General features: G+C 33.7%; 1 protein-coding gene and 1 pseudogene across 2 annotated transcripts in view; one reads left to right on the forward strand and one right to left on the reverse strand.

The window, feature by feature from the left end:
* Positions 1-27,110, reverse strand: part of MDGA2 (MAM domain containing glycosylphosphatidylinositol anchor 2) — an 829,367-nt gene that overhangs the window by 347,222 nt on the left and 455,035 nt on the right. Inside the window, exon 3 of the mRNA XM_081140380.1 lies at positions 13,922-14,096. Within this exon, the coding sequence (XP_080996506.1) occupies positions 13,922-14,096 (175 nt within the window). The remainder of the gene's footprint in view (positions 1-13,921; positions 14,097-27,110) is intronic.
* Positions 25,762-27,078, forward strand: LOC308563087 (tubulin-specific chaperone E pseudogene; annotated as a pseudogene). Its single transcript has 2 exons — positions 25,762-26,064; positions 26,191-27,078. The product of its transcript is annotated as a tubulin-specific chaperone E pseudogene (transcript).

The following is a 27,110-nucleotide window of genomic DNA, read 5'->3' on the forward strand; positions in this document are numbered from 1 at the left end:
ATGAGATATCACTCACACCTGTCAGAATGGCTACATCAACAAATCAACAAACAAGTGCTGGTGAGGAAGGGAAGCCTCAAGCACTGGTGGGAATGCAGACTGGTGAAGCCACTGTGGAAACCAGTATGGAGTTTCCTCAAAAACTTAAAAATGCCTTTTTTGGGGGAGGGAAGGGTTGGCAAAAAAGTTTTTTTAAATATAACTTTATTGTTGAAAGTATTACAGTTGTCCCCCTATTTTCCACCTATTGAACCCCTCCACCCCGCTTCCTCCCCACCCCAGGCCTTCACCGCACTATTGTCTGTATTCATGAGTTATGCATATATGCAAATAAGTTCTCTGGTTAATCTCTCCCCCATCCTCTCTCCCCTCTGAGATCCCTCAGTTTGTTTCATGCTTCCATGTCTCTGCATCTATTTTGTTCACTGGTTTATTTTCTTCATTATATTCCACATATAAGTGAGATCATATGATACTTGTCTTTCTCTGGCTGGTTTATTTCCTTAACATAATAATCTCCAGGTTCTTTTATGCTGCCTCAGATGGTAAGAGATCCTTATTTTTTACAGCTTCACAGTATTCTATGGTGTAAATATACCACAGATTTTTTTAACCACTCCTCTACAGATGGGCACTTCGGCTGTTTTCAGATCTTAGTTATTGTAAATAGTGCTACTATCAACATAATGGTGCACATATTTTTTCTGATTGGTGTTTTGGAATTCTTAGGATATATTCCTAGAAGTGGGATCACTGGGTCAAAAGGAAGCTCCATGTTTAACTTTTTGAGGAACCTCCATACTGTTTTCCATAGTGGCTGCACCAGTCTGCATTCCCACCAGCAGCGTGCTAGGGTTCCCTTCTCCACACCCTCACCAGCACCTTTGACCCAGTGATTCCACTTCTAGGAATATATCCTAAGAATCCCAAAACACTTATTAAAAATAATATATGCACCCCTATGTTCATAGCAGCACTATTTACAATAGCCAAGATCTGGAAACAGCTGAAGTGCCCATCAGTAGATGAATGGATAAAAAAACGGTGGTACATTTACACAATTGAATACTACATGGCTCTAAAAAAAAAAAGAAAGAAACTCTTACCCTTTGCTAAAGCATGGATAGACCTGGAGAGTATATGCTAAGTGAAATAAGCCAGTCAGAGAAAGACAAGTACCATATCATCTTACTTATATGTGGAATCTAATATACAAACTAGACTGATGAACAAAACAGAACCAGAAGCATGGATGCACTGAACAGACTGACAGGATAAGAGGGAGGGTATGGGCAGGACTGGATAAAAGAAGGTGAAGAGATTAGCCTCAGACCATATATACAGAGCCGGTGGACACAGACACAGTGTGGGCATGGCCAGAGGCAGGGTGTGGGGTGGGGACTGGATGGAGGTGGGTACGGGGGAAAGCAGTGGGAGACATCTCTAATTGTGTGAACAATTTTAATAAAAAGATAGGGTTAAATTTATTTAAAAGCATTCTTGCCTTATGTCTTTTAAATAAGAAGCAGTGAACAGTTATGAAATAGGCAGCATTTCTGGGGGGTTAACAGCTAAGTCTTCTATGGACCTAAGGACATCCTACACAGACTCTTTTCCACTAAATTTGACAACTGTAAAGGAAAGTGTTACTCACTGGTAGAAGAAAACAAAATGAATTCAAGACTTCCTCTCCTCTTAGATGAAATAAATATTGTACCTTAAAATTAATGTTGGACAAAGCCTGAACTTTAAAGATTATGCTTTTTGATTTTATAAGAGTTATACTCTAAGTTAGATTACATCAAAATGTGTATTAATCAATATTTTAATATTTATGTACAAAATAAGTTTTGATAAATAAGATGTGTGGTTTGCTCTTAAAACTGTTAACGTTCTAGAATAATGTATCATCCTACCAAGTTAAACACATTTTACTTTATTGACGTGTTTTCTTGAGTATTCTCAGAAGCAAACTCCAATACAAAGGTTCAAATGCAAACAATATATTTGAAAAGCTTTCCTAGAAACACCCATAAGGTATTGGAAAAGTGGAAGGAGAAGATTATAAAAAGTGTATTATTAAGCTAGTGACCACCATGAGGAGTTTGAATTTAATTTTCCTGAAGAACTTTTGGACACAGGGAAACTATCTCAATGAGTCATGCTATCAAAGGGGCATGGGGGCTGGGTATTTATATACCATCTCCCACTAATCATTTTTGGAAGGCTATGGGAGTGGACATTAACTTCCCAGAACTTCTGCCTGCTGAGAATATGGGCAGAATATTCTTTCATCTGGAAATGAAAAAATACCGCCAGGAAAAAAATTTCAGGTATATTCATTTAAAAGACACTCCAATGTTCACAGAAATATAGTGAAAAGAAGAAGATGAAAGGGCACCAACACATCTACTGTGATAGTTGATCAAGGACATTCTATAGTTTTGGTGGGTCTTGACTGAGTGAGATCTTTTACCTTCTCCATTTTTACATATTAAGAAACTCTTTTAAGTGTTATCTCTGTGCTTATCTAATCTTGAGGTTAGAATAAAAATAAAGAAAATTAGAGAAATTCTGTAGAAACCATTCTTCACAGATGAATACTCATTTCTCATTTAAAAAGAAATGAAGTTTACATTGATATTTAGCTTTAGAAATAAAATCTCACCTGTTTAAAACACTGCATGAAATTAACTGGCCAATTGTTTGGGGGTGGGGGGAATAAATAAGTAAAACATATTTTAAATCAAAAACATAAAATTGGAGTGACTCAACTGGCCTCCTTATATAAATAAAAAGGCACCTCTTCATACTCCAATTGTAGTAACTTTAGACAAATAAATATTGGATTATTTTCTGATGTATAGATTTAAGAGAGAAACTCTAGGAACTCAGAGAATTAGTCACAGAATGAATTTAGCATATTGGCAATATATTCTTCCATGAGGTACAGTCCTGCCCATCTTGTCTCATGAAAGAATGGAAAAAATGAGAAACTAGAAAATGGTTCAGCCTTAGAAGACCTTAACATAGAGCTCCAAAGAGGAGACATCTCAGACCAGGAGTGCCTCCTACACTGGGGATAGGAATGATAAAACTAGAATATGTGAAATTAGTAATTTTCCTACTTTATCCATTTTGTGCATAAAGTCAATTAAATGAAATATAAGAAGCAGTAATATTTTAAATAGAAAACATAAAAACATTTTAAAATGAATAAATAGGAAAAAAATCTACAAAAATATATTTCAAAAACTTAAAATATTTATGCACAGCTAAAAATTAAATTAAATTAAACAGAAATAGTATACACAGTTCTGATTTTAGGTTTACAATATGATCAAATGCACACAAAAATATTAATAAGATGTCAGTTATAAATCTCTATTTTAAAAAGTTTTTACCTCAAACTAAATATAAGCCAACAAAGCAAAATATTATTGCTTTAATTTTTTTTAAATATCAAAGCAAATAATTTTAGTAAAAATTCAAATTTCCCGATTATAAAGATAATACTTCCAATTTAACTGCGTGGAACAGCTCATATCCACTGTAAAGCTGTGGATCAGCTTTACTAAAGATTTAAAGAAATACTATTAAAATTAAGCATGTTAAGAAAAGTAGAAGGTCAAATATTTGGAAAATACCTCATATGAAGATTAAAAGGGATGTATGAAAAAGGGCTTATGGTGTCACTATGACTTTGTTGAAATATTCAAAATGGTCACATGAAAGAAAGAGTAGGCATGTTTGCATACTAAAACTATAAGAAAGCCAATGCCTTCACAAGTTAAAAAATACTACAAGCAAATGCACAAAAATTGAACAAGCACTTAAGACAACATAGAGTTTACTGTCAGAAAAGTATTAGCAGAAGCTAACTATACTTTATGTAAAAATTTCAGTAGAGAAAATTAGGAATATTTGAAAGAATATAATATATATCTTTATCTATCTGTTTATATAAAAGATGATAGGAATTTGAGCATTCTCAGCATGATATTGACCTGGTCTTTGACTCAGTAGGAGTCTATATGCTCAATATCGTTTTCACTTAAGGGTCTTTTTAAATTTTTTTTTTTAATCCTCACCCAAAGATATGTTATTATTGATTTTTAGAGAGAGAGGAAGGGAGAGAGAGAGAAACATCAATCGGTTGGCTATGTGCCCAAACCGGAGACTGAACTAGCAACCTAGGTATGGGAGCTGACCGGGAACTGAACCCTCAACCTTCCCATGAACCCAGCGATGTTCCAACCAACTGAGCCACCTGGCCAGGGCTCACTTAAGGACTTTTTTAAAAAGTTCTTTTATAAGGGATTCTAATACTAATTGGAAATTAGATTGGTTATGTGCCCCATGAGTAAATAACCGATAAGCAAGCATTGTTCATCTGAAACATACACGAATTACAAAATTCTGTCTTGAAATTATTAATAGGGTTATCATCATGACAGCAAACCATTTTTAATAAGCACTGTAATTACCACATCGGCACTACTAAGACTTCCCAAATCCAAGGCTAATGTTTTGGGAGGATGGATGGTGGGTGAGAAAATTATGCTTAATGAGACTAACTTAAGGCATTAGTTGTCTTCCAGGGCTTGCCATGCTACCAAAATTCCAGTTAGTATTCCAGTCTTTTTCTTAAACTTTCTTATCCACAAGTCATGTTGATGGGTCCAATAAAAATAAACTCAAACAACTCGCCAATAACTGTGCAGTTTATACTTCTTTCTAACATGGGTAAATTGTATTTGGGAAATAAATAGATAACATGTCATTCTAATCTCCCAGTAATTTCTTAGGTGAAAATGTAATAAATTAATCTAACAGACAAGGGCCAAAATAAAAATCACTGCTGCTTGTCCTCAAAGTGAAATGCAACAATCCAGCTAAGTGAAATTAAAGTGGGTGACATGTTTCGGAAATAAGGAGGCTTACAATATGTTTAATGGATATTGGAAAAAATGTGTCTCATGTGTGAATAGTGTCTGTACACATGAAAGCTTATTAGGCTAATGCTTCTGAATCTAATTTCTTTTGAATTAAAAATAAGTTTTAATCAAACCGTAACCTTTAAAGTTGTATGACCTCTCTTACTCTGTGAGCAATACAGTCATGGCTGAGAATAAGTAAAAGGATTAGGTGAATACATTCTCAGCAAATTGTTTAAATGTTCTCAAGTATCTCAAGGTAACAAATATCTATGAGTATGAGAACTTCAACAGTCTGTGAACCTACTTTTTTTTTTTTAACACAGAATATATTCTCTTCCATGCTAACATGAATCTTGAGGCTCTTGGTGAGTGGTAATTTCTTCTTAGAGAAGACAAATGAAGCTGTATTAGTATTATCATTAGTAGCATTAGTATTAGCATTAGTATTACTGATTCTCACCAATAATTCTCAAGTCTTAAAATTAGAATTTCTTTATTTGATATCTTACATAAGTGGCAGATAATTATTCATATGGCTTGAAAACACTGGTGCTACATTTCAACAGACACTTACAGCCATTCTTTCAAATTAAACTTTTATTCCTCCTCTAAACCCACCATTCTAGTCACTATTCACCCATCACATAATCCCTCTTCTGTGCCTTCAATCAAACTGCTCATTCATTGCGGAATATAATTGACCATCCCCTTATTTACACCCTACTTATTTACACCCTACTGTGTCAAGAACTCTGGAGGGTCTCATATTTTCCCCATTTGCTGGCTAACATGTTTGCTTGGCACATTTTCATGGGTGCTGACAGAAAACATGAGACTCCTGGGTCAGAGACAAAGGACTTTATTACTCATGTCTAGTAAGTCTGAGCCTCATGTTTCCATAGGTTCTCATTCTCCCTCAGTTTCTAAGGGGGCAATTCAGGCAGTCCAAGTAAATATTATACACACAATTTCTGATGCAGTTAAGGAATCCTGAGCGTAGGAAAGTCCCAATCTTAAAAATGTTCTGCTAGCATATTTGCCCAATCTTTGCCCCTTTGGGAGACATTATCTTTAATATCCTGGTCTGGAAACAAATCTGCCTTCTGCCCTGGAGGCAGATGCTATCTCTAAAAACCGAGGGTGCTTGCTACACAAACATCTTGAAAAAGAGAGTTCAGGACAAAAACTGCCAACCAAAAGACTTGTAGCAATGCAACAAAGAATTGTCTTTCAAATCTCAACCTTCAAACTACAAAGCAAATGTACTTTTTTCATAAGAAGCCACAATAACCTCTCAGTCCTGGTACTTTGTTGTCTGTGCCATGTAATACATCATTCATGTTGTGTGGCATCATTTATATTATTTATTTTATTGCTTAATATTTGTATTCCATCTAAATAAATGATATATTCATTGTCTCTTTAAGTAGTTTAAACTCCATGAACATGCAAATTATGTAATGAATTCTTGCTGGCCTCACAAAATTTAATGAAACTATATTTTGAATAGCTATTCAAATATTTTCTGAATGAATAAAAATGAGTAAAAGCTTATTTTTTTAATGTTTCATTCTAAACGATGTGTAAACAAATGGTAGTGGAGATTAACCTGAACCAGTTTTATTCTTTCAAGTTTGGGGAAAATAATGATTTAGAATGTGGCTATGCTATTGTCTCTTCTTTACTTATCAGGTATCTTTTTAGTTAACTTTATTTGGCATTAAATAACAAGAAATATCAATTCTTATGACGAATCCAAGAAAAGTGTGAATGTAAATCTAGACTTAAGTTTCTTAATTGACAACAATTTTAGAAATCAACTATAGTAAAAACACTCAAAAACATTCAAACACATGGAGGCTAAATAGCATGTTATTAAACAATGAATGAGTTATCAATAAAGATCAAGAAAGAAATAAAAAAGTCCCTGGAAACAAATGAAAATGAACGCACAACAACCCAAAATCTATGGGACACAGAGAAAGCAGTCTTAAGAGGGACATTCACAGCACTGCATGCCTACCTCAAAAAGCAAGAAACATTTTTATAAACTATCTAACCCTAACTTAACGATTAGAAAGCTCCCCTGTGAAGCCATCAGGACCAGGGCTTCTGTTTGCTGGGAGTTTTTTTTATTACTGCTTTGATTTCATGAGTTGTTTTAGCCTATTTAGGTTTTCTGATTCTTCCTGATTCCTTCATACGTGATCTCACTCATACGTGGAATCTAATAAACAAAATAGACTGAGGAACAAAATAGATCCAGAGACATAGAAGCATGGAACAGACTGATGAATCTCAGTGGGAAGGCAGGGGTGGGGGAGTGGGTGGGGAGAGATTAATAAAAAAATATGCATATATGCATAACCCATGGACACAGACGATAGTGTGGTGAAGGCCTAGGGGTGGGGTGGATGTGGGGTGAAGGGGATCAATGGGGGAAAAAAGAGGGATATCTGTAATACTTTCAACAATAAAGATAAATTAAAAAATTTTTTGGAATAAAATTAGTTTTGACTTATTGGAGCTTAATATTAATAGCAAAGACCTTTGAGGTAAAATGTTCAAGTCTATATTATGTGAATTAGAACAATTAAGTTATAATACACACATATAGTTTAGAAAGCCAAATAATTATAAAAAACACAGCCTCAAGTATTTCCAATACTGAGAGGCTACCGTTTTAAATGCATATTTAAACGTTCTTGGTTTTGCTTTTATATCCCTAAATGTTTAATTGCTATATATAGATTTTTTTTCATTTCACACTGTCGTACTGATTTCTTCTTGTTGGAGACTTTAGCTCTCTTATAGTAAGTAATCCTCTCCCATCCTCTTTATATTTTTATCATGTTTTTGATGTCAAGTACTGTTGAGTACTGAAGCTTCCTTCACAGTTGAACCTTGCAGTATACTTAAGATTACATTTCATTTTATACAACTTTATCTTTCTCTTCTGTTAATAATGCCAACATTTTGTTTCCTCAATTTTATATGTACTTATCCAAACCATGTTATTAAGCTTTCTGTGAGAAGTGTAAAATTCCTGTCTAAAACATGTTTTCCTGAAGACATGCCACACAAAGCCTCTTCTTCCCAGCTTCAGAGTCTTGGTTGCTTTGAGGCCCGATGCACAGCTACCATCGCGCTGTGTTACTTTGTCATTGTCCTGGGAGTCCCTTCTATAGTTTCCTATACATAATCTCCTTAAAAAATTACATCTTGTCCTTTTCCTGGATTTAATTCCTAGTTTTGGTGGAACATATATAAAATTAGTGTCCTGAGAAAGAAAACATTGCAGAAAAAATTAGAATCTTATAGGTCTAAAAATGTCTTCCATATTCTTTGATATTTGAAGAAAAAGTCTGCCTGCATATAACATTCTACTTTAAAAATAATTTTTCTACAGAAATTCAAAAGCTTTACTCAATTGTCTTCTAGATTCCTGATTTCTATTGAGAAATGTTCCATTTTGCTTTTGATTTTTTATATGTAATCATTTTAGAAAAAAACATACCAGAACTTTGAAAACTTTTAAGCACTTCTTGCATGTTGATGTGTTTTGATGTGAACTTCATTTACTCCATCATTCTAGGCCTTTTCTAATTGATAACACACTCCTAAATACTATGATGGGAAATTTTCTTAATTTTTTAAAGCACAATTTCTTCATCTCTATCTTCTCTGGAATATTTATTCAAATGTTAGATCAGCTTCCCTAATTCTGTAATTTTCTTATCTTCTCTCTCTTGTTCCAACCCTTTGATTGTTAAATTTTGTTTTACTCTCTGTAGGAGTTTTTCAAATTTATCTTTCGTCCTTTCTAAAGATTTTTGTTATCATTTTTAATATTCTAAGAGTTCTTTGATATTCTCTAAAAATTTCTTATATGTACTTTCCTCTTCTTGTTCCATAAGTGCAATTTTATTCTCTCTTTTTCTTAAGAATAGTAATTTTAAAAAACAATAATTACGTTTTGTTTTGTCTTATGTAGCCTCTGTATTATCTTTGTTTCCTGGATCTTTTTCTCATTTCTTTGCGTTGGTTTCTCTCTGTTTTTTGGGGGGTTTTTTCCTCAGAAGATTGTCTCAAATGTCTAGTTATCGTCTGGTATACTCACATCTAATAATCAGTTTTAAAAGACCTTATTGATAGCTCCATTGATCTATAGTAGTCTTCATTGTGAGAGTATTAGCTGGGCTGTTTCAACAGGGCCCCTAATTGTCAGAAAAGGATAGTCTTTTCTCTAGAGTTCACCAGTTTTCCTAGATAAGAATTACCTAATTTTCCGCCTAGAAGGCATTCTCAGACCAAATGTGAGAAAGGACTGTGATGAAAATGTAAACTTTCACTTAATAAGCCCGATTTAATTACATTATATTACCTCTTGTTTTTGATGATTTTATAATTCAAAGTTCCTCTGTACTCTATTGTTTTCTTCAGCACATATAGATCTTTCATATTTTTCAAAGTTCCTTAGGTACAATGTTTCACCAAAAAAACCCCAACTCTCTGTAGAGATTCACTGAGAAGTTGGCAGAAGAAGGGAGGTGGTCAGGACTGAACTGTATGATATGTAGAAAGAGATCTGGGCCTGTAACTTTGCTTGTATAGACTTTCAACCAGTTCTTCAGTTTTAGACTCAATTATACTCTCACTCTGAGAGCTAAATGGTATCTGCAATTCCTGACCCTTTTAAAGATTCTGTTGCATGAGTATGCCTAGTTCTGTCTACGCCGACAGCTTTGATGTAAGCTTTCTCTAGTACGCTAAGCAATGGCCATTTCCTGATCTGGTTCTTCTCCTTCAAAATCGTTTCTCTGCCACCTTCTTTCCCATTCTCTCTATCCTTATTATGTGTTTTGTTGTTGCTATTGTTATTTTATCCTTTTACTATTGTTTTGGTATGGTTGCAGGAAGAAGACATAAAGAATGCATATATTTAAAACAGCAGGTTTAAGTAAAACTAATTCTACATGTTTCTCTTAAACATATAGCTGTTATTTTTCAGAATCTCATAAGAAAGCAGCTTCTGAGAGTCTGACAACTGGACTCTCAGAGTTTAGAATTGTAAAAGAATTGTAATTGATTGGCTTTTGATAAAAAATATTTGTATAAATGACTAGGTCACATATTAGGAAAAAACATTAAATCATTATGTGGTAATGAAATCTACCTATTTATAAATGTACCATTATTAAGGAATTACACTTCATAGAATTCTTGGAATAACTTATAATTTTTAAAAACCAAAATGATACACTATATTAAATTGAGGAATATAATTATAATATTTTCTCAAATACAGAGCAAATAGTATTCTTGATTGAAACAATACATAAAAAATACATTTTATAGTTGCTTTATAAAATAAAAGTGGACAAATATTTCTAACAATAAATTTTAGAAAATTAAGTGGGGAGAATTGTTAATTTAGATTATTTAATCTTTTCAAATTCATTAAAATGGTATAGTGTCACAAATATTTTAAAATATTGATCTAATAAAAATAATCTCACTTTGTAACAATCAATTGTAGCAAGTTCTTTTCTGAAATTATTTCCTCATCAAAATAATGAGGGGTTATAATTTTAGGTAGGTATTAGCACTCAAGTCTAGAAATTAATTACCAGAACATGGAATTTAGTGAGATATATATTTTCACTATTATAAAAACTCTCCAGGACTACTGATGGCCAGAAAATTCATATTTTATGGGGTAATTTTTAGAGACAACCTATCACAAGAAGGAATTAAAGGCAAAATTCTAATATTGTTTATTTAAAATGTTGTATCCGTGCCATAGTCTGCCTCAATTTATTGTTGCAAATATAATCCTTACTTGCAGAATTTTTTGTGTTTTTATTCTATGCCCATCTTTCAAGTTCCCTTGAGAATGATGAAAGTTCCACTTGTGGAACCAGTTTAGAAAATGAAATAGAAATCGATACGGTACTGGTGATTCTAAAGCCAGGACTCCAACAGAAAAATGGGTCTGATTGTTTTAGCATTTCCTAAAATACTTAAAGCAAAGGACCTGAAATAAAGTGGCTTACTTGTTTATGGTTCATAAAAGTGGCTGTCCAATCAAGCAGTCCAACATCAAATCAAAATCCAAGCACTGTTAGATGTAACCTTGTAATCCCATTTTAGACACCAAGGTTGCAAATTTAAACAGAGTATTAATAAGTTAGTCACCTTCTTATTAACAATGATAGAACAAGTTTAAAATGATAAAGATTCACATAGAGAAAATATACTTAAATCTAAAAACTGTAGTCTTCAATTAACGTTATATTTGGAACATGTGGATTCACCAAACAGGCCTAGTTGTCTCTATTATGAAGTGTTCTTACCCGTCAAAAATGTTTGCAAAATTATTATCTGAGGAATTTATTTATCCAAATCTTCAAGAATAGACACAACTCTTGAAAACACATGTCTAGAAACCATAAGAAAGATTTCTGGCATTCCTTGGAAAATTTATACCCATAGAATCCATAATTTAATACATCTTATTTTCTCATATAGTTTAATTTTAGACAGCTTTCTAATAAATCCTGGTCACCAAAAAGTACTGAAAATAGTACTTAGTCATGGTTTGCATCACAGTTACAGTGATATTTCACTTAAACAACATAGAATGAAATGTTTGGCAAGTCCAGGTTGGTGGGAAACATCCCAAGGGAAGTCAAAGAAGAAGGGAATAGAGTCAGTGCCTTCAGGAAGGCGACACAAGCCTCAGACTACCAGGGACTGGCAAACCTGGAAGGAGCATTGCTACCATTTCCACCAAAGTGTGCACTAGGAACTAAGTCATTGAAGCTCTACTGAGTCTGGGCAGCAAGAGAGAAACAGATAGAAGAGTAGGTACGCCCGGCCGGGCATGGCTCAGTGATTAAGCCTCGGCCTAGGATCCAGGTGATCAGGGTTCGAGTCCCAGTCAGGGCACATGCCTGGTTGCGGGCTTGATCAATGACTCTCTCCTCATTAATGTTTCTGTCTCTCTCTCTCCCTCTCCTTTCCTCTCTCTGAAATCAATAAAGATATACTTAAAAAAAAAAAAAAAAAAGAGTAGATACAATGCAGACTAGTACTTAAAAGTTTTTATAGGAAGAGGGAGAGAGAAGAATGTTTTAAGAATCCTTAAAAATGTCAGTTCCCTTTTTGTATTTGATTTTTAATCAAAAATATACTTTAAAAATTATTATTATTAAGCCTATTGTGGCAATGCAAGTCACAATGTCTTATTCATAACCTTTGGGAAGTGTTTTTCAGAATATTTCAGATTTAAGAAAGATAATACAGTATATTTTCCATGTATTATATGATGCATCCAGCAGGATCTTGTGGCAATACTGTATAATCACATTTTTTCCTGAGTAAACCTTAATTATTCGTACAAAGTAGGGTAAATAAAGAATATAAAGTCTCTTCTATTTTTTCTGTTATAATTAGTTTAAGTCAGATGTTGTCACCAAACTAGTTCACATCAAGTTTTGCTAAAAAAAGTTACCAGCAAAACCCAACAAAACATACCCGCTCAATTTTCAGAACTTTTTAGATTTTAGAATTGTGTTTAAGGTATTTAAGTTGTGTATTTTAAAAATTCATCACCAAAATTATAATAACAAAGAAGTACAGGTACATACTCTAGAAAGTTATATTATAAAAGTATTTAATTCATTTAAATTAAATTTAGTTTAAAATTATATATGAACAGAAATACTCAAAATATGTTTTTAAAAAGTATATGTAACTAAAAACATTTCATCAGGAGAAGGGGCACAGGGTGCCATGCTGAGGCTGGGCAGTGTATAGGTAAGACCAAGCTGTGGGCCAATGAGGACAGGAAGAGAGCCATGTGAGATGCAGGTGCCCAAGTTATGCCAAGGAATGCCTAAGGGCTAGAAAAATGGATTTCTTCCCTCTCATCCTTTCCAGGAAGGGAGCCAGCACCTGAATGTGGAAGGTGAATAACAAATGAAGCCCTGTTGCCCAATTCTCAGTCGCCTGAATAATCAAATGAGATTCAGCATAGGAGCTGATAAACAGGTCTTGTGTAGCTCCAGTCACTTTCCTAACTATGCAACACCTATCCTGCATTGAAAAAAAGAGGAAAGAGTAAAATATAGGTAGAAAAGCAGGAATCGTTTACTTATTACTTATGCCTGAATTACTTTAAGGTGAGAAAAAAGTTTTTTTATTCTAACACTAAAGAGATAACAAATAAAATGTAAGTTCTTGTAAAGAGACAACAGAGTGATGAATAAACCTGTTCAAAGATCGAAATGATTGTAGGACTTTAATGTGCTTGGTGGGGAAGGAAGTAGAGACCAAGAGGATTTTAAGTATATTTGCTAACAGCAAAAAAATGGAAAAATGAGACTGAAAACAAAACTAAATCGACAAGCGCTTTCCACGTGGCACAGCATTCCCCAAGGTACTGATTATTTTAAACAGAGTTGGATCAAAAACAGTCTACACAGATATTTTGGTCTTTCACCAGCAAATAGCTCCACATATATGATAAATATTTAAAAAATAAGAATAACTAAAATCACACCTGGTTAAAATTAACAAAAAAAATTATAGTGTATAGAACACTTTCCTTTAAAAATATATAAAATACATTTATATACTTACATGTGAAGATAAGAAGTATATACATTCAATATTGTCATTGCTGAAATTTTCAGTAATATTGTTTTATTTATCTAGTGCTTAGATTTCCTTTAAATAATATGTATTATTTTATCATAAAATTATGAAATTTCCTATTGGAGATTCTTTCTTCCGGAAATATATTAAATGAGGTATCATTATCTTATATACCATTAATTCTCAACTAAATAGAACTCTAATTTTTAGAATAACCATAGGTTTTCACAATAATGCAACAACAAAAAGTAGATCTCTAGTGGTAGGACAAAATAAATCTATAGTAGACTTAATTATAGTTTTCTGGGAAATTTACTTACAGTACACATCCACTCGGATTGACTTTATTGCTGGGGATCCCAAGCCATTCTCTGCTTTACAGTAATACCGGCCTCCTTGGTGTCGCTGAATATTTGTAATCCTCAAAGTCTCATTGAAGACGCTTGAGTCTTGGAATCTGTCAGAGGCACTTCCTGCTGTTTTGGTCCATCTGATCTGAGCAAGCATCAACAAAGATTGTTACTTTAGGTTGGTTTTCTCACAGAGCAATCAAAAATCAAATTATTTGAGGAGTTTGCTTTCAGAACTACTACAATGCCATTCCTGGCAAGTTACTGAAAATTAAAAATAAAAGTTTATATACACAAATGAATTATAAAAATTTAAATGCAATGTCATCATCGTATAGTGTACTTAATTTTATTCAATTGCACAGAATTTATCAATAACTTAATCAGTGTGGAGGACAAATAAATATAATATAAAGGAAGTTAAAAATAAGTCCTGTAGTCCTCCCTAATCTGTGGTTTCACCTTCTGCCATTTCAATTACCTGCAGTCAACCACTGTCTGAAATATTAAATGGAAAATTCCAGAAATAAACAGTTCATAAGTTTTAAATTAGACGCTGCTGTGCTGAGTTATGTGATGAAATCTCACCCTATCCCACCCCATCCTGCCCTTTGTCACTTAGTAGTCTTCAATTTATCAGATCTACTGTTGTGATATCATAGTGCTTATGCTCAAATAATTATTTTACTTAAGCCCATTCGCATACCTTTTATTACAGTATATTGTTATGTGTTCTATTTTATTATTAGTTATTATTGTTAATCTCTTATTTTGCCTAATTTATTAATTAAGGAATGTATATATAGGAAAAACAGTATATATAGGGTTTGTTACTATCTGCAGTTTCAGGCATCCACTGGGGGTCTTGGAACATACACCTGAAAATAAAGGGGATCTACTGGAGTATGCTGGAAACATGATTTAGTTTCTCTTTTTGTTGGGCACTTAAATTTTTCTTTTATATTTTCCAAACCCTATAAGGTACTTTTTATTTATTAGCACAGGTACTACAGGTAGGCTCTCAATTTCTTTTTAGACATGCTTCATTATTTTATTTTAAATTTCCTATTTGACTTGGATAATTTAAGAATACTGTTATAGTGGTTTATTAAGATTATATATAATTTTACACACCTGGTTGTTAAAAGTCTTCTTTTTTATGGCTTTGCTTTAATAAGCCCAGAAAGGACTTGTCTGTTTTGATAATTAAAATTCACTTTACATCAATAATTATTTCCAAAAAATGTGCAAACTTTTCCAAAGAGAACATTTCTATTACACTGCAAAAACACTTGGAAATATCTAAAACATTCCATTATAAACAATATCATTCTTTTAAACACAGCTGTGTACAGCAGACTTAGTTGTTGTTAGCAATAAGGACACATTTAACTCAAATTTTGTGTTATTTTAGTTTATAAAACCTGAACAAAAGCCACATGATGCTACTGTAAAGTGATACAAAATAGGAAGTAAAAATAATTTGTTTTTTTCTCTCCTTGTCACTGCTATATTATATATATTTGCTTGTTTCTATTTTTAGGTTGAGACAGGGCTGATAGAAATCCTCTGAACAAACACACATGAAGAGACATGAAAAATATGCCACTGAAAACTGCATCTTCAAAATTGAAATCTGATAATACTACCTTTATATATGCTATTTTTATATAATGTTAATTAAAATTTATGATCTAATGAGATTAAAAGTATTTTTTAAAAGTTCTCCAAATCATTAAAATATCAATATGAAGATAATCGTATTTACCCTTAATTGTGAGTGAAATGAAAATATTACTTAGAGATTATAAAAACTCAGTAATTCACAAAATTAAATATCAAATGTTTATTCAACATGCACTCTGTGCATGGAATATACACAGAAGTAAAAGACATGATTTCTGATTTCAAGCCGTTTATTAACTGATTACTAATATGCTCATAAAAATTCAGGGTGTAACGAGGGCCGTGGTTTGATTAGTAATATTTCTGTGGTGAAATCTAGGGTTTTATTTTTATTTACATTTCAAAATCTAAAGGTAAACAAACAAATAAAGAAGGCTTAAGCAAATTATATATTTTTTGTTCTTGTATAGAAATATGCCAATTCTTTCTAAAATAATGGATATTTCTAAGATATTATCTAAGATATAAATAAAACACAATTCCAAATAAAATATAATTTCCTTTGTTTCCTTTAACTAAAATTGATTTTGAAAATAAGTATTTCAGAAAATAAAATGTAAGTTCAGGATAAAAATAGATAGGAAAATAATCTAGCCCTTCTAGGTATTTAAAAATATGTTATTAAGATACAAAGAATACAATGATTACAATGGTACAATACTAGAAATTGAGAATAAAGAAGAGACCAAAAGCATGTGTGCACTTGTGTGTGTGTGTGTGTGTGTGTGTGTGCATATGAGGTGGGGGGGGGGAGAGAGAGAGAGAGAAGAGAAGAGAAAAGTGAGAGGGAGGGAGAAGAGAAGATGATACAAACCAGCAGTTATCAAACCTTTTGGTCTTAGGACACCTTTACACTCATAAAAATTATTAAGGTCCCCAAATAGCTTTTGTTTATTTGAATTATATCCATTCATAATTGTATTAGAAATTAAAACTAAAACCATGTTAAAATATATATTAACTCATTTTAAATTATATTAATAAACTAAGGAAGTGTTAATATAAGGAACATTTTTAATCAGAACACCATATTTTTCAAAACAAAAAATAATTGAGTAAAAACAATGGAATTGTTTTATAGTTCTACAAACCTCATTAATATCTAAGTTAATGGAAAAGATCTAGCTGAATAATCCTATCAACTTCTGCATGCAACCTGTTTCAACATGTTGCTTTGTTTCAAATATTTGAAAAAAATATGATCTCACATGGATATTTGGTTGTTAAGGGGAAAGCATTTCAATAGCCTTTTCAGATAATTGTGGTCTTCTTTAATATCACACTAAAACTTTAGAAGTGGTAGTTTCTTAACATTTGCATGCAAAGTGGAACGTATAACTATACCAATGACCTTTCGGTTCTTTGTTACATAAAATCCATTAGTCTATCCTTCACTTTGTATGAATTTTTTGTTCATATATGATTTCATAACATTGTGCATTAGTCATTTGGAAAATATAAATTCACTGAGCTATGTAGATCTTTCAAATGTTGGCATATTTCATTATACATTACAAGTCTTGTTTATTAATCTCCTCATCAATCTCTTCAAAACAGTCTTTAAGTGTTGGGAAGCCATCATCCTTATGTTGGCAGGTTTTCCAAAATTCTGATTTTTCTCTTAAAATGTAAATTTTATCCTTAGTATAAAATATAGCTAAGGAGTTTTCTTTGGGATGGTAGGTTTACTTCATTCATTTTTGACAAAATATTTGCCAGTACCCAGGTGTGACTAACTGTAGCTTGCATAGCAATCATTCTTTTAAGTTAAAAACACTATACTATGAAACAGTGGCTAATTCGCTGAAAACCTTAAACACACAAGTCCTTACCTGAGACAACACTGTACTTTAGTAACCAGGAGACATGTTTTATAGGAGTTTTCCATCTGTCACTCAGAATATTAAAAATACAGTAGTCAAGTTTTGAGATGTTAAACATTTTTCTCTCTTTTTTTTCCTCTACTTTTAAAAATGTACTGAAAGGAAATACTCCTGAGCAGCAGAAAGACATAAGTGTACTCATTGAAAGAGCCTATCAATTTATATGTCTAATTAATGAGAAAAGAAACCCCAGACATATTCTGATAAATGCTGTGACTTCAAAGTCCACAAAGAAAATTGCATAGGCTTCCAGGCAGAAAGGGTAAACTGTTATAATGTGTCTGATCCTGTTCATTCGCCAGTCTTTTCTCTGCCCTTCCCGTGTGTTAGAAACCCAAATTATTCATGAAGCACCTGGCTACCCAGGACAGAAAAGCATTTCCCAGCTACGCATTAGGCTAGGTTCTTTCCCATGTGTTTCAGCAGAAATGTCCTTATAGGAAAGCAGGACTCCACATTTTGCTTATTTCAGCACATTTCCACCAGTTCACATCTTGGACCTTGTGTTTATTTGAAATGAAAATCAAGCAAAGAGAAGCAATGAAACAGAAGAATCTGAATTCCTGACATCACAGAGTTGTACCTAACTGACCTGAACTATTTATAGCCCTGGACTTCTACATGAGAAATAATTTGAATTCTACTTTATGTTATACTTTCTGGGGATTTTCTATGACTAACAGCCAAATTTAATTAAAATCGATAAGCCTAGGGTGGTCAAGGAGATCAGCCTATCTTCAAGATTCTCATCTCCAACACTGAAAGCTCCAAAACAGTAAAATGCTTCTGGTAACAGAAATATGTAAATTAAAATCAATCAGTCAGGAGTGACTATATACGATAAGATTAAATTAATAAGAAATTTGTAATTTAAAACAACAGAGAAAGAAGGTCTTTATGTAATGTTAAAAGTGAAAACTGATAACAAAAACTTATTGTTAATAATTGGTATGCAGCAAAGTACAGAGTAGGTAAAATTATAAATAAACTAGAAACACAATAATTCAAGAAACATGCAGCTGCAGTGGGGAATTCCAATACTGTAGTGATGTGAGAAGTAAGCAGTTCTAGCTTATATAGTTTTTTTTTTCTATTAAGTTAAAAAATAAGCAAAACAGGGAGAAATTATAAAATATAATCAGCACATATGAATAATACAGTAAGTCTTTCATTCATGGAATAATAGATTTTTTTCTCATATCCATTAAACATTTACAAAAATTACTGATGTAGTTGGAATCAAAAAGAAAAAAACCCCAAACAAAACAAAACCTTAATTAAAAAAAAAAAAGAAAAAAAGGGATAGTACAGGCCATGTTATCTGGACTTTTTCAATAGTTATAAATGAATAATCTTAAAATGACAAGTGCATGGAAATCCAGTCACTATTCAAAGAGAAAATTAAAAGGAAAATTGCAACCTATCTAGATGTCAATGAATAGAAAACCATTTCATACTAGAATATATGAATACAGTGAAAGGAGAACATAGAGGAAAACATAAACTTCAAATACCTTCTATAATAAGGAATGAATAAGTAAATAAATAAATAAAAGTATTCATCTAATTTATTCTAATTTCATGTAGATTGCTGGACTCTAACCTGAACCACTGTTTGTTATCAATGCAAGAACTGTAGAACTAATTCATCTTTACTTTTAATTTCTTCCCTTCCAGAGTCTTCTGAGCTAGCCTGGCACAGGCACACAGAATGCCACTGGGACGCAATAAAGCACACAGGGAATACCACTGAAGACCTCACGGATAATTCAACCCTGGCTTCCAGCAATTAGTTTAGTAGATAATCCACATGTGTTTGTTGAATGAAAATATAGCACTTAAGCTGAAACTTGGGGTGGTAGGTATAGTGGTGAGGATTAGATTCTGCTCTAAGTAAGATAGACAATTAAGAGTGATTTTTATAAGATGGAAGTTAGATTCTGTCCTGTACTTGGAAAAAAAAATCTTGAATGAGGCAGGCCAATGCGTACTTAAAGGCTTTGTTCAGGGACTCCGGCTCTTTAGAGGTACCTTCCCTACCATGTGTTGCTTGAGCTCAAGGTCCAAAATAATTAGCTACAGATCGAGTTGTCACATCAATTCCTAGCAGAAGGAAAGAGGAAAGACAAAAAGTGCCTGCTGGTTGCCTTTTACAGAAAGTTCTAGGATGCTGCCTTGTGACCATTCTGCTTGTATCATATAGTTATATCTCATCCTTAGCAATAAGAAAGGCTGGGAAATGTACTCCTTGCCATGCATGGCACCTCCCTCCCAGCCCACTGCTGAAATCCGATGGTTCAATAACTCTGGAAAAAGAGGAGAGGGGACATTGGAACAACTCCTGGTCCCACAGTGGGAATAACATATATCCAATTTCAGATATGCTGCATTATTAAATATGATTGTGTTTAAATCCTGTTTACAGAGACATTAAATAACAATTGCCATAAAAATAACATGAGCCGAAAAAGAAAGATACTAGAATTTAGGAAACACTGTTTCACTCTAATTTTCTACCTAATCTGAAGAAACAACAAGGAAATCCTCTTAGTTTATAGAGCATAACACTTAGCTTAAGATTATCCAATTCCCAGCATAACATTTTCTACTTCGTGTTCTGATGTAACGACACTTCTGATATATCATTGCTTTAATCTAGCCTTAAATAAAATCAGTGTTGATTGAGATAACTTAAGAAAATGTTAAAAACCTGAAGCACAGATCAAAGATAAACCTGGCTGAATCCAAAAAAGTATATTACATAGAGGCTACAAACTCAGTAAGGACTTAGACCTTGGCACTGCTCAGACTGCTAGGTTTCTCCCTTTAATTAATGCGTAGGGAATGAGGATTTGTGAGTTGAAGCCACTTTCTATCAGTTACCAAGGAATTAGGCCATATACACTCAGGTCAATCTGTAGAGACAAATGTACCCCAGCCTTGTTTGTTCTCTGAAAGGAGATGCCACATCAGTAAAAGAAAGCTAGAGAAAAAGTAAGATAAACATGGTCCTGTCTGACCTGCTATAATTATTGTGGTGATTTGCCACCAGAGCTTTTGGGATCTAAACAAAGAGTGTTACAGAGTGTTAGCCTGAGAGTCTAAAGGAATACCTTTGGTAGGTGATTGTGAGCAGTGCTCATTACGTTTTTGGAAAAAAGGTGTATCCTTTTATGCTGCACTAATATCAAAGAAAATTACAGAGGAATTACATTCTCTTTGAATTATTTAATACAATAAATATAATTCTGAGTGGCACAGGACCTCAGATCATACAAGCTCAATTTTTAATAAATTGTATCAGTCTACCATAAATTATAGCACAATGTCATACTTGCTTCTAAATCTAACTTATAAAAAAGACCACGATTGTCAGACAATGCAGCAACAACATTTTAACCTGAAAACTTTTATACCCATGCATAAAACACTGTACTTTTCTAGTCACTACCACTACTAGCATTACTAATACTATGAATAATAATAATATAACTTACAGCTTTAAATGATGTACAAATTACAGTTATTACCTGGTATGTGTCCACATTGTGATAAAGAAGAATTTCTCAGTGTGTGTAGAGCAAATAAGCTCAGGGAAGCAATAAAGAAAAGAATCTGAATGTCAAAACGGTCTTCTCATTAACCAGAGAACAGAACAGTGAAGGAGACGGAATCATCATGGTAAATGCATTGGAAACAAAAGGAAAATGCTGGGTTGAGGATGGTATTTCTAAAACTAAATTTGCCTAAAAGCAAAAACGACAAGATTTTCTGATCCTTTTTTGGCTGTGGCTTTTCTTTGGACTTCAACTTTGAAGAACTCCCTCATCTCTTGTGTGAATAAACAGTGAGATAAACTAAATAAAATTAATGCTTATCTTTAACAATGTTGGGCTTCCTATTTGTATATGGAGCTACCATAGGGCCTGCTAGCATTATTTCAAATCGAAGGTGACAGATGCTTATAAATACAACATGTGGGAGATCGATGCAAATTGCCCCCTGGAAGAGTTTTATTTTGTAGCATAACCAAGATATTAACCATAGTCTCCAAACAACATGTAACAGGGTTTTCCTTCTTTAATAATTTACAAAAAACTTTTCTATTTCATCATCTGATTTTAATCACAGGACAGGCCTAAAAAGTAGGAAAATTTTCTCCCTACTTTACAACTCCAGTTCTTCCATGGCCATGGGACTCTGAGCCTTTGTACACAGATCTCCTTCTGACCTGAATATTCTCCCTTTTTCCTTCACCTATTATCTAGTTAACTTCCTCTGATCCTCCAGAAATCATTTTATTAGAAAGCTTACACTCTCCCATAAAGCTCTATTACATCCTGTCCTCTTTGTTAACATAGCTCCCTGAAATTCCCTCTATGAGCACACTCATCACACGTTACATAAATTAGCTATTTCTGCATGTTTGCAAATAACTGGTGTTCTGCCTGATTCTCTCAGAGTCCTGTTATCCTTACATTTAGCTCACTAGGATTCCGTTTCTCATGGGAGAAGGTCTTTGGGCTGTGCAGCCACTTTGCTCTGAGTCTTGGGAATGCTTGGACTTTCCGCTCTACCCAGTGGCCCTTAGCCAATGAAAGATTAGTTTGGATATAAAAGCCCAGCTCCCTTGTCTCCAGTTAGGACAGATTCTGAAGCATAATTTACACTCCACAGTTTCTTTGCAGGATCAGGCTGAAGCTAATCTCCTAAAATCACACCCTTGCCATCCTTCTTTCCTTTCCTATCCTGCTTTCTTGATCCACTAGCAGTTTCCCCTGAGAGCACTTTCTTAACAAATCACTTGTATGTGAATCCTCATCTTGATCCCTATTTATTAAGAACCAGACCTAAGACATAACTCTTTTGCCTTTAATAAACCATAAGCCATTATAGCAAAGGCTGTTCTTGATCTTGGGATCTCCAGCCCAAAGCATTGAGCCTGGAACACAATAGTAATTAACAAAATCATTATTGCTTGAATGAATTCCTAGCACTATAATTCTACTGACAATGAAAAGATAAATTAGATAAAATCCCACTCCACAAGACACAATATTCAGCAATGAGTTTCAGTTAATTGAGATATTGATCTTTCATATATATTTCTTCAAATGAAAATTGACTCTATTCATCTATGTTCATAATAAACTATACACAGAGGGAGTTTTGTTTAAATTCTACAACTTTTAATAAATTTATATTAATTCATTTAAATATTTCCCCATTACTCTTTATAAGCATAAGATTGATTATATTTTGAGCATGGGTTGTTGAAATTGGAGAAAAATATCAGATAATACCTTTCTGGGGTTAAATTTTAAATTGTTACTGACTTAGCAATTAGCTGGACAATAGTAAACTTTGATAAATGGAAAAAGTAAATTTATAAAGATAAATTCATTAAAGAGAACGGGCAACACTAGAGAAAAATAACATAAAAATAAAAATAGAATAATATGTGATGTGAATTATGAATTAGTTTATCATAAAACCACACAAGTTTTAGAATAGACATAGACTACTAAATGAATCAGCAGTAAAATAAAGCTGGTATAAAAATATCAAACACTGTGCTAAATATATTCAAGTAAGATTGAAGTGTAAAAGTTTGACTTCAGTTTTTATCATAAACTAAATTTTAAAGGATTATAATATTTCTTAAAAGCTATAGAAAATTGGGAAAAGTGTAAATGATAGTCTCCAATTATTCCACAAGGAGAATGGAAAGATATTTGTTTAGCTTCTTCCTCACTGGCCACTCTGCTTCGTCTCATTCGGCAGCTCCTGTTCACCCCCCTGATGCAGAATGGTGGAGTGCCTTAAAGCTTGGTTCTTTTCTATCTACACTCACTTCCCCAGTCATCCCTCCAGTACTTTAAATATCATTTATGTGATGTTCACTCAAGATAGTATTTGTAGTTGAGGTCTTTTCCCTGAATCCCAGTTGACAGGCAACATTATCTACCCTCCACCTCCAAAGTAACATCCGAAATAAATTCTTGATCTCCACAACAGCTCTCACCATCTTTCCCATTTAAGTTAATGACAACACCATCCTTCGAATCATTCAGACCTAAAACTATGCAGTCACCTTGAAAAGAGAAAGTCAATAAAGATGCAAAATCATATTACTAATCTTAATTCCAATAAAAAACATGCCAGATCTATGATGGACTTTAAAAAAATGTGTATTATAATTTGAGTAGTATCATAGCCATTTACTGAATTTGGATGTTTTGTCAGAGGTCCTCAAGACCCTGACAATAAAAACATAAATTAGATAAAACCCACTTCACAATTCAGCCACCGTATAGAGCAATGAGTTGAGTTTGATGACTCACAAAGGACTTGCTGGACTCATTACATAGGCACATTCATGACTAGGATATGTTGAAGTGAAAGGATACAATGCAAAATTTACAAAGGGATAGATGTATGGGGGGAAGTTCAGAGGAAAACAGGTACAAGCTTCCAAGAATCTCTTCCCCATGTAGTCACACAAGAGGTACTTAATTCCCTCCTCATTCAATTATAGCAACATGTGGAAAATGCTGCCTAGCAGGGAAGCTCATTAGAGATTCAGCTTTACTAGATCTGGCCACATAAGCACCCACTGCCTAGGAGATAGAGAATGGTGGGACACTTCCTGAAAGCCAGATTCTCGGATGCCAACCAAGGAAGGGCCAACCCTGCAAACAGGCCTTTCTTAACCTAGTATTTAACTCTTTCTGCACACATGTATACCTTGTAGTAGAAGTGTTCTTTTTGAAGAAACTCCTTAAAAGAGAAAGATGAGAGTGCATTTATCTTTTTCCCTTTGATTCCTTGCTGCCTGAAATGCAAATGTGATAATTGGGGCTCTAGGATCCATCTCAGACTGTGGGCCAAGTTAAAGGCATATTACAAAGTTGGGTTCTTTAACACATGAAGCCAACATTCCATCTCAAAATTCTCGATATCTAGATTCATTTTCTAGACAGAATTGATGGTTATCTTGTTTAATCTCTATCATTTCTGCATTCAGTATTTAGCAGGCAAACACAATTTGTCATGAAAAAAATTAAGTTAAGCAAAATATGACACCCACTTTTAACATTTGAAGACCCTGTAAATAAAGATCACTGTTTTTCCAAATGCAAAATAATGAAAGTAATACCCTTGAAGAAAGAACTAGAAATACCCCAATAAATAAACTGCATGCTCTGGAAGTGCTGTGTTTAAAGCATCTAAAAGATTTGAGTGCCAACTCATGATAGAAAGAATAAACAATTAGTTAAAAAAGAAATAAATCATTAAAGTGAGCCTTCACAACTTAATCATCAATATGTCCTTTTTTTATGGACAAAGTACTGTAATGGCATACAGTATATTCTAAACACCTTTTTTTTTTTTTTTTTGTAAATTGGGTAAATAAATACAGGAGGGTAGTGAAGTTTCACCATAATGTTTCTTCCAGGACTCTAAAAGTTTTCTCTGATTTAAATTTAGGACTTTTATACTTAAAAATCAATATTTATTTTACCACAAATTTTACAAGTTAAAAATTTTTTTTAAGTGTTGGTATTGAACAACTTTTCATCTTCTTCCTCCTGTGTTTCTTATAGGAATTGTTTCACCATCATTCTCAGTCTCATTGAAAGTGAAGCAGTAATCTCTTTAATGATTTTTATAATAAATATAATCTAAATTAACAGTTATTGCAGACACTGCAGAGTATTGGGAATGTAATAAAAAATAAATTGCTCTCTTCCACTCACTCCAAGACAGCACTCTACCATAACTGTATTTAAATTTATTTGTAAGATAACCAAATGAACTTTTACAATTTAAGGTATTAAAAAAATGCCAGCATAATTACAGAAAAATGAGAATGTCTTTTGGCATTAGGCTTGACATAGATGTTTGTAATTAGGGTCTTCTAGTTGTTCTCCTAAGAGATAAATTTAGCCAGATTGTGCCAAATAAATAATTCAGTGCAATTCTATTTTGTGTTTTCTGATAATTCATCTAAAATATCTCAAAAGAAGGAGAGGGAAGTGGGACTGGAGGTTGAGTTAATACTCAATCACATCCATATGATGGAATCTTATGAAAATCTTGTGGAATGTGGACGGTGTCCAAGTTAGTGAATATATCCACGTGCTGAGAGAAAGTGGTGCACCCCACATTCTGTAGGGACAGGCTCCTGCACTCAGGATCTTCCTGGACTTGCCTCTGTGCCCCTTCAGATGGTTGTTCATGTATATACTTTATGAGAACCCAGAAAACGCGGGACTCTGGTTAGGAGTAGAATGGCACAATCACGAGAAAGGCAAGCATAATGGAAGCCACGGAGGGACAATCCATTTAGAATGCAGGCTCCCAACAGGAGGGTGTTTTATTAGCCCAAAGAAAGTAAACTGTGGAGTAGACTTTCTTATTGCTATTGAGAACCACTATGCGTTAGAAGATGGACCAGAAAGTGGAAGAGAGCAAATTGTTACAATTGGAAATAAGCCTATGGAAACCATTGTTTTTGAGTCTGTTATGAAACATCAAAGTGTAAGTAAATTGAGATTTCCCTAGCTCACCATCTCCATCTGGACCATTTCCACACTGACGGTTTTGGTCCTTAGTGGATCAGGAATAACATGGGCCTAAGTGCTCCAGTGTGTCACTGGGTGGCAGGTCCTTGAGGAGATGTACGTTGAGTCTAGTAATAAATATTTCCATTTCAAAAAGACCGGCTGATGTTCTACAGATTGTTAGGTTATTACACCTTTCCTCTAACCAACTAACTGATGAAAAATCAGCTGTTTCTAAAAGTATATCTGCCCAGATTAGAACAACTAATCTTTTCTGACATTGGAATTTCCTCTATATATTTCCTGGATGCTGGCATTGGGTGCAAAATGTCAATGTTTCCTTCCTTAAAATACCTTGTAGTCAATGACAATTGGATATTACAATAGTCATTTATCAATGAGCTAGATAAGTTACAGGGTCTGCATGGTTATCCTACCTAAGAAACCCCCTGACTGAGGGAAGCAGCACAGAGACCACCCACCAGTTCATTATCATCAAGATCAGTCAGCTGGCAACCCTAAACAAATGCAAGATTCTTCCCAAAAAAGGCTGGAGCCCAGCTGGATTACCAAAAATCATTTAGAAGTGAATAGAAAAAGGAGAGTGGGCATTAAGATCCAGTCAGAAACAGGCCAAGTAAGGAGTTCCTGGAAGCTTATCCGAGATACCAGTCACTCTGCTTCAAATATGGAGCACCTGGACATGGGGGCCTCAAACCACAACTGTTTTTTGCTCAGAAAACAGCTATTAACACTGAAGATAAAATATCCTAATCATCTTGATCAGAAAGCCCTAAACAACTGCCAGACTTCATGACAATACAAGGTGAAAGGATTGTTGTCACATCTTCTCAAAGTTCCTGCATCCAACCTTCTGTTGTCCTGCAAAAGTCCCAAAAGGCCGGGCAGAGAGATTGAACTAGAAAATCACCAACAGTCATTACGGTTTTATTCTGTGGCAAATGGAGACTGTTTATTAATGGGATGGTGAGAGCCCAACAAACTCAGAGACTAGACTATTTA

The sequence above is a fragment of the Miniopterus schreibersii genome (genome assembly GCF_964146895.1).
Source record: "Miniopterus schreibersii genome assembly, chromosome: 1".
Taxonomy (NCBI): domain Eukaryota; kingdom Metazoa; phylum Chordata; class Mammalia; order Chiroptera; family Miniopteridae; genus Miniopterus; species Miniopterus schreibersii.